This window comes from Cololabis saira, chromosome 3, assembly GCF_033807715.1.
Source record: "Cololabis saira isolate AMF1-May2022 chromosome 3, fColSai1.1, whole genome shotgun sequence".
In the NCBI taxonomy this organism is placed as follows: Eukaryota; Metazoa; Chordata; class Actinopteri; order Beloniformes; family Belonidae; genus Cololabis; species Cololabis saira.
Genome location: NC_084589.1, coordinates 30,022,491 through 30,032,000, shown reverse-complemented (window position 1 = coordinate 30,032,000; position 9,510 = coordinate 30,022,491). Strand labels below are relative to the sequence as shown.

At 34.4% G+C, this 9,510-nt stretch overlaps 1 protein-coding gene across 2 annotated transcripts; it reads left to right on the top strand.

Annotated features, from left to right (window-relative positions):
* The first annotated feature begins 2,642 nt into the window (after positions 1 to 2,642).
* LOC133435856 (carcinoembryonic antigen-related cell adhesion molecule 5-like) lies at positions 2,643 to 8,866 on the top strand. Of its 2 annotated transcripts, none has more exons than XM_061717169.1 (9): positions 2,643 to 2,747; positions 3,385 to 3,705; positions 4,588 to 4,866; positions 5,060 to 5,326; positions 5,994 to 6,102; positions 6,307 to 6,350; positions 6,738 to 6,803; positions 7,090 to 7,159; positions 7,937 to 8,866. In XM_061717169.1, exons 1-8 carry the CDS (start codon positions 2,714 to 2,716, stop codon positions 7,140 to 7,142), a joined length of 1,173 nt encoding a protein of 390 aa, XP_061573153.1. In that variant the 5' UTR covers positions 2,643 to 2,713; the 3' UTR covers positions 7,143 to 7,159; positions 7,937 to 8,866. The 2 variants fall into 2 exon arrangements, with proteins under 2 accessions (XP_061573153.1, XP_061573152.1); XM_061717168.1 differs by having other exon boundaries at positions 7,254 to 8,864.
* Positions 8,867 to 9,510: the final 644 nt, after the last annotated feature.

The window sequence follows — 9,510 nt, the reverse complement described above, 5'->3', positions numbered from 1 at the left end:
ATAAAGCAAGAGCAACGCTAAATCAGATTCATTGCTTACTTACTGGATTTCAAAGGCTTTTTATTTTGTTTTATATTCATTCAATAACATCAGGATCTCACAGAACAATATATATATATATATATATATATATATATATATATATATATATATATATATATATATATATATATATACTCCAATTTAGTCTCACAGGATATTCTTGATTTTAAACAGTTCAAAAATGATTCAGCATCAGGTTTTATAATTTTCATCATGTTTTTTTTTAAGTTTTAACTCCCTGACGGGGCTCTGATCACAGTTGTATCATTGGGGTTTTAGATGCTGACAACCATCACAATCCTAATCAGGTTTAAAAGTTCAGAGTGTACTTCTGTATTGCAGACTTTGCTATCAGTACAGCTATTTTACAAATGATACAAAATGTCCAACCCAGAACAGAACAGCTCTACGTCAAATGTCAATACGAGAGATGTCATCCAGAAATTTCAATACAGAAGCAGTGATGTAAACTTCCTACCTGACTCTCTAATTACCAGGATTACGGCAAAGTACTATCATAGACACACAAACATCTAAATCAAACATTAAATGTGAGGATTCGGACTCACACTTGGCTATTTACACAGTTGCAACCTTAGCAAGGGTTGGATTTGAATCCCAATGTAATGTAAGAAAGTCACGTACAGTAGCATCTTAAACCTCACTACATTGTTGTTGCTGATGAAGGTCAACTTGATACAACATCCTCAAAGTAAATGTCACAACAAGCACTGCAGGTATCTTCTCCTCCATGTTTACTTCAATCTGATACAAATAAGGTATAACATCAGTTATTAGCCTAAGTATTTTGTTCAAATAAACATTTATCTCATCTTGAATGCAAATTTTGTTCGTGTTTACAACTTTTTAGGCACCAAAATGAGTCGTGAGAAGGAACAGAAGCATAATAATTGAGTGAATGATAAAAACATGTTTAAGATAGAGCCTATTTGAATAAATTATTCTTCCATAAAAGAATGTGTGGTCCTGCTAAGTAGGCTGCAGTTCCAACAGCAGAAACACTGAACTATGAAGCATGAACTACCAGGTGCACCAGTCCAAACCTGGTGGACTTGACGTTTAGAAGACATAGTCATTTCAATCTGCAATATTTAAAATGATTTTTGCACGGTAACACCATGTTAATTCAATAATATAAGTTGTCATAATCAATATTCCGCCAGTAGGTAAAAATGCACTTGCCGCTGTCTTTTTTTTCCTCCTTTTCTTTTGTCCGCTTCTTCTTTTCTGCTTTAGAAGGGTAACTCATATGTCTCTGCATTAAACGAAGGAGGGAGATGGTGGAATTTGACCGATACGAGCCTCTGCAAACTTGTTTTTTTTTTTTTTTTTAAGTTTCACGACTTTGCGTGGTAGGTGGTCAGATGGAGGTAGATGGGGCCCCACAAGGGGGTTTATGACTACACTGTCATTTCATTGCCAAATGAATGCCTATTGTTGTCGTTGCTCTGGATTACATTTTGGCAGCCCTTGGGAGGGGGGGGATGGGGGGGGGGTTTGGACATTTGTTGCAGAAGTCTTTTCAATCTGCAATATTTTTGTACGCTAAAATCATGTTAACCAATTGTATAAGTTGTCATAATCAATATAGAATATTATCTGATAATGAGAAATAAGATACAGATGCATGTTATAACAAAACAATGGTTATAGGATGAAGCTGACGTTGGTTCATAAAAACAGCTCTGATGCAAGAATGTTGTCCCCTTGTATCCTTTCTCGTCAAATATGTCCTTACCTCCCGCTCATCCAGACGTCTGTTCATACATCTGGAGACGGGGATTAGGATGTGTGGAGAGGTGACAGCGATTTGAAAACTGAGCAGACAACAATGTTCAGTTGCTGCCATAAACATCTCATCCCTTTGCAGGCAGCATCATTATCAGGTCAAAGACCGAATGCTACAAATGAGTGTGCAGGCAAAAAAGAATTAAATATTGTGAAATACTGATGAAACGTATTACTTTACTGGAGAACCTTTTTATGAAACAAGTGTGAGAGAAGATTGATGATTCAGTCTAAACTCTGGGAAACACCTGATGAGTGGCTACTTAATGTGATGATGAAATGTTTGAAATGTAGATTGTATAAATTCTAATTAGTTTTCATCGACTTGCTCTAAAATCTGTCCACACACTTAAAAGAGTCCCTATATGAATGCAAATAAACTCAACTACTGTAGTTCACAAATCTGTAACCCTGGTCTTAGATACTCATATCTAGCACAAATGTTCTTTTCTCAGACTGCTGATGGAAAAATCAACAGACTCAGATATGACAGTAACATTCATGCCTCTCTTTGGCTTGTGTTTATTTTATTTCACAGCATCACTTCTACATTTTTAGTTGTTTATCGGTTGCAGATTATTTGCCAACTCAGATTGTCTACAGAGTGTTAGCACATGCATCCTCATATTATTCCTGTTTCAAACTGAATTTGCAGTTTGGTGTTTGCTGGGTTTACACAACAAAAGTGCCACAAGATAATCAAAGCTTACGATTAACGTTTGTTAATGATTAATAAGTACAGGAACATAAAACTCTCAGAGATAAAAGTTCACTTCCTGATCCTACTTTTACCTTCCTCCAACATATTACCACCAAAGGAGCGACAGAAACAACATTTTTTGTGAAGTGGAAAGAAATAGCAATGATATACCTCATTATCCTGGGAGCCATCTCAGGTGAGTTTTTTTTTTTTTTTCTAAAAAATATACCAACATGAACTCTCTCTATAATTGTGACAGATTATGGAGCAACGTTTACTGTTGTATGACGAAACACTCATCTTATACTCTTGATGGAGCGATTTAGACAATGGGGCAATAAAAAACAGATCTTCACATGTTTTAAAAATTTACAATTCTGTTTCATAATATCCTAAAACTATTGGGTTGAATATTTTTTTTTCCATCCGAAAACTACAAAATAAATGTCTGCTGCTATATGTTTAATATTAATAATCATCAGCATGCCACAGCTGACTGAAAATGCTGGACACATTTATAATTTCTGTTTTAAACTCAAAAAACATCTATTTCAGTATTGTAGAATAAGCAGGATTGATCTGAGAGGACATCATATACTAAATGTTAGCAAAAACAAAGTTTAAATCTAAAACGTGGACAATTTTGACAAGCGCACAAACTAATAAATAAAAAAACTAGTATATAAAATGTACCTATTCTTGTAGAGTAATTACAGGAAAGGAATAACAACGCATAACGGAAAAAGAAATATTTTACTGACATCAAAAGCAAGTCAAATTACAACCCAGCTCAATCTCTATCAAGTAAAATGTTGAAAACATTTCTCCTCCAGGTTTATCTGAAGGAGCTGGTGTGTTACCAGATGGTCCTCTGAATTCACCTGTAGGAGGGACGGTGATGTTCACCACAACTCTGACTCCATCAGATGGACCTTTTACTGCAGTGTTCTGGAGATTTGGTGTTAGGGATATAATAAGCTATGACCCAACTTCAAACAACACTCATCCAGACTATGAGGGCAGGATCACCTTCTTCCCATCTACTGCATCTCTGGAGCTCAGAGATCTGACACTGGATGACAGTGGAGAGTATGCAGTTAACATTTCACCAGGTTTTCTTTCAGGAAGGACCAGACTGGACATATACATGTATGGTAAGCAGGTGATGAAATCCAACATTGACGTTTTTTTTTCTTTTTCTGTTTTGTCTTGATTTTTTTTTTTTTAAGAAAGAAAAAACCCCACATGATTCCTTCATAAATAAAAAGATGCATAAAATGCCCTTATGTAGCGCATTAATTAATTTAAACGCTTTTCAGGATTTTTACTTACAGGTAACAATATATATGTGGTATAAATAATTACATTATTTGTTAAGGGTAGATTTAGGCTTCATGTGTGAAACAGTACTGAGATGTTTGTCTCATATATCTTTATTAGATAAGATATGAAGGCTTTCAGCTCGTTCTGTGGAAAAATCCCCGAAACTTGACATATTTGGTATTTTATTATTTAATTTTTAGATTGTGTATTAACTATGAACCTCAAAAATGCAACCCGAAATACTTGTCTGAATATAAATTATGCTTCACGGGCTTCACACTTGACAGCTTTGTTGAAAGAGGTGCAAGTGCTATTTTATCAATCATTTTGCTTTTGTGTAAATTCAAAGTGTTATTTTCAAAGACAGGCATGGTCACTCGGAGACAATTTCCATTATATATTTGTACCTATGAATAACGGAGTGAAAAATTGAAGGTAACTGTAAAGAACTTTCTGCACACAGTTTGGATACTTGAATAACATCTTGCTTTGAATATGTCAGATGACATATTATCGCCACCACATTCAGTTCAAATTATTGTGTAACAACACTGTTAAGAGAATACCAAAATGGCTGTGGAATCCAAAGAAAATATTTTTATTTAATTTTAATTTTAAATCATCTTTAGGATTTCAGTTATTTCACTTGCTGTGTGTTTACGTTTCCCCCACATGTAAGTTGCAACTGTCCAGTTTTTTATTTTCCTCCACAGAGCCAGTCTCCAGTGTAACAGTAACTCCTTCCAGTTTAGACTTGGTTGAGTTCAACAGTTCTGCTCGTCTGTCCTGCTCCTCCTCTGGATCAGTAACCTCTTATGTCTGGATGAACGGCAGCTCTGAGGTTACAGCCAGTGACAGAGTTCATGTCACTGATGGAGGCTCCACTCTGACTGTAGTAAACGTGAGCCGCTACGACCAGGGATCATACAGGTGTCATGTGTTCAATCCTGTCAGTGATGCCACCAGTGATCCAGTGATCATCTCTGTCAGTTGTGAGTTGTCTGATTTTGTTTTATTTTGTAATCAAATATTACTTTACATTGTACAGAGAACACTTTTTACTGTTATACACCGTGGCTTTGCAGTATAAAACACCCGAATAAATCAGACCGTACATCATGTATCATCTAGTTTATCAAGCAAGTGGAATCAATCTTTCTTTTTTTTTTATTTCTATACATTAAGACGGACCAGAAAACATCAAATTGAAGCTTTCTCCATTACAAAACCAATATAATACCGGATCAGACATCAACCTGACCTGCTCAGCTGAGTCCAGACCTTCAGCCCAGTTTACGTGGCTCCTGGATGGAAAGCAGCTGTCTGATACTGGACCAGAACTCAGACTGATGAACATTCAGACGACTCAGAGTGGAAATTACAGCTGTCAGGCCTTTAATAGCAGAACCATGAGATATAAAAACACTCAGCCCTCAGTCATCTCTGTTGTGGGTAAGTATGAATAAAACCCTTACTGGATAAAGTATAAACTACACAGACTTAGACTACAAACATTACTGGACCTGCCTAGACCCTTCCAAGATAATGCACAATTTGTATGAAGTGTTGAATGATTTCATAAAGATTTCAGGTAGTGGCTTTGAAATGTGATTAAAGAATAGATCATTTTTACAATCAATACTTTATATAACAGCATTTACAATAGGAGAACAGGACACATCCTCAAAATACTCCACTGAAACTTTTTTAAATATTTCAAAATCTAAAACTATTTATTAGTCCTTTTTTATCAAAATATTACTATTTTTGGCCTTTATTTTATAACGTCATCGTAGGACAACGTTGATGAAAATTAAAAAATGAAATTCTGAAGATGTTCTCATTTTGATCCTTTTGCTTTTCCCTAAATTTATTATTTTAATCTCATAATATTACAAATGTATTCAATGTTACTAAACTCAACAATATCAAATTGATTGTAATCTTGATCGGTCACCTAAAGAGTTTGCCCTAAAGTTCGTGCAGGCATGTAGACATGCAGCCCTGCATATGTCCAGAAATGTTCACTGACACATAAACTCTAAGATCTATAAGTTTATAAGATAATAAATATTTTTGAGGTGATTTGCTCATTTAGATCTTCTGTTTTGTTTTGAAGCTGAAGAACCCGGCAGTCCCCCAGCTGGAGCCATTGCTGCAATAGTAGTTGTGTGTTTGGTAGTTGCTGCTGGAGGACCTGCAATAGGCGTCTGTGTTTATAAAGGACAGTAAGTGACCTTCATCCTTCCACTCATAGAATTTGCTTCTTTGTTATCTGGGCTACATGCTGACAATAGACATGTAAAAAAGTAATGAACAACAAGTAACATTTTTTGTACCACTAAATGACCAGTTATATTCTAATTGAAAATATATATTATTCTCATGTTGTCTGGATGGATGCATTCTAACTCTGATCTTCTCCCCAAAAGACAAAGCCAAAGAGACAAGGCTAAACCAAATTCAAGGAATACAGGTATGATTGCATTTAATCCTGCACTTAATGGCCAAGAACATATAAATCACCATTTTACTGTAAAAGCTTACAATTACGTAAAACATCTTGCTTATATGTTTCATGCTTATTTTTAAATCCTTATTTGTTAAACTCAGTTTTGAGAATGAAAAAAGATGCTTAAAAGATTTAAGAAATGTTTAGGATACATTTAAATATTTTTTCAACAAACCATTTTTGTTGTCCTAAAATTGCTAATCATTCATTCGGCACATTATGATGAACACTGAACATTGTGTCATTCTTAACAGCAAATAGGTAAATAATTTAAGCTGTATTTCACAGTGGTCTATCAATAATACATAGCAAGTTGTTCTGATTACCTCTTTTTAAACTCGTTAAATACAGGAGTCATCATCAATCCCATCATTCCCTCCACTTCTGCTGCCACAGCTTTGGAGAAGGAACCGCAAGGTAAATGAAGTGCACCATGTACAATTGAATAATTTTGCTGCAACAAATCTGGAATTTATCTCACTCCACATAACGCAGCAACATAACGCAGCAACATAACACAGCACCGGTCCAAAATACTTTACTCTTAGATTTGACTTGCAAGTTTTTAAAGGACATTTGTTCATATTTGTGGTTGTGGTTTTTAGGATGTTGCTTTTTATTGCAAGTGTTCAACTGGAAAAAAAGAAAAAGAAAAACATGTAAAAAGAGCGTACAATTGTGTGTTATTTTTGTTTTTGTCCAGAACAAGAACACGTGTACCAGAACATGCCCGGCATCTATGATAAAGTACAATAAGGTTAACATCCTCAAAGGTGAGGCCTTTTTTTCAATATTTTGCTCCACTGAAGACAGCAAACAGTTGATAAGTCATCTGATTATCTGTTTTGCTTCCTTTTTATCCCACAGATTGTTGGAAAGTGACAAACTTTAAACTTATAAAAATGAAAAGTGTTTATGTTGGTGTGTAAATTATATATTTTACAGGTCTCTATATAACTTTTTATGTTTTCTTAAAACTTGAAGCTATTTGTTCGATACGCTTCCATCATTTTATGTAAAGAAATAACACGTTACACCTCCCTCTGATAAGTCTAGGGTTTACAACGTTTTTGTAATAATTTATTCAGGGGTCGATCGATAAAGTGTTCAAGAAGTTTCAAGTTATATGCTTTCTTGTAGTTTGAAATATTAGTGTAATGAGGTATTAGCCTTTTATAAGGGTGTTAATGACAGACAGACAGACAGACAGACAGACAGACAGACAGACAGACAGACAGACAGACAGACAGACAGACAGACAGACAGACAGACAGACAGACAGACAGACAGACAGACAGACAGGAAAAAAAGGGCGCTATGTATTCATTACTGACATCTAGTGGTCAAACACCTTTGTTCCTTATGATTGTTTTCTGGCTTTATTTACCACAAATTAATGGTTTGTTATATAAGATTTGTATAAAGTGTTGTATAAGAAGTATACAATCCTGTTTTTTTCCCCCTGTGTGCTGTCACCTTTTAGAACAAAAAAGCAGCCACAATCACTAAACTCCCTTAACTTTTTTGCTCCTTCTTTCCTGACTTTTAAGGATGCAGTTTTTCCAAATGGTTCAAGATGACAGTGAAAGCATATTCTCCTGTGTAGAAGTTTCCACTAACCAAATAACTATAAACGGTTCATCCTTTGGCAATAAAAGCTTAAGAATTTTTATGAATCATATTGGTATTGTTTATAGAAATATTACCAATATGATTTGTTTTTTACAGAGTTATTTTTCTGGTTGTACACTAGTAACCTGGCCTGTGGAGTCACATAACATGTAATAAAGTAACAGACCAGCAAACTCAAAATGGTTGTAACAACTTTGAAAATGTTCCAGCTTTCCATGAAAATTAATACAAATGTCATCTTATTCATAATTTTATTCAATCTTATTTGTTATTTACTGTCTAATTATGTCTTGCCGCTTTTAATGTCACTGTAAAGCACTTTGAATTACCTTGTGTTGAATTGTGCTATATAATAAACTTGCCTTGCCTTGCCTTGCCTATGTGCATCCATATATGTACTGTATATTGTATGTTTAATTAATGTATATACTTTAATATTTCATTATTAAAGTTGAGATAAACTAAAGGACTGGATACTTTTTATTTGGAAGTTGAGTAATATGTAATGATTAGCTGTATTCAGAATGTATTAATTGTATTTATGTTTGTCAAGGACTACAGATGGAAATTAGCTTGTGGCTAACTCTGGTGCAGCCATCTTTTTAATGTACCTGCACATTGTCCTTTAAATAAATAAATAAATAAATTGCATTTGTCTTATATTTGTAGCATATTGCATAATATATCCTATAGCTACCTCACACTGGGCAATATTTCCTATTTCCTGTCCACAATGTCCCAATATTCCTTACCTATGTATGTGCAATACTCTTCCATCCTTTCAGTGCAATATTCTTCCACCCATCCAAGTGCAATATTCCTCCACCCATTCATGTACATTTTTATTTTATTCTCCCACTCACTCTTTCCTTATAGTGTATATATATATATTTATGTTTACTTTTTCTTGTTCATTTTTGTTGTGTACAGTTTACTTGATTATATAGTCTTGCATTTGTTTTGCACTTTGACAGAGCTGCTGCATAATTCCATTGTAGAAATATAATGATAATAAAGGCTTTCTATTCTATTCTATTCTATAGCATCAGTGTTTGTTTTCTGCTGTTCTGAAAGACATTTTACTTTTAAAGTTGTTACAAGATAAGGCTAAGTGATAAATATTATATAAACACATTTGGCTCTGGCATTTAGGCTCCGTTCAAGCTTTGTTTATCAGGCTTTCATAGAAATACAGGAGTGCAGAACTAAATATTCAAATATTTCCCAATATATTGTTAACTAGGACTTTAATGTTTTTCACCCTATAATCAAAGATAATATTTTACTCTCATGCCATTATATTTTGTAGGTGCAACTTAGATAAAAATGTCTAGTAACATGTTTTCAAATCTAATTGGGCAGACTGGTACAGTATGTGATGTCATTTCATACATTTTTTGGACTTTTCAATACTCGTGTCTCTGATCAATCACATTTTACACAAAAATCCAGGTTCACAGATTGTTTCACCTTGTCATTGTCAATTCCATGC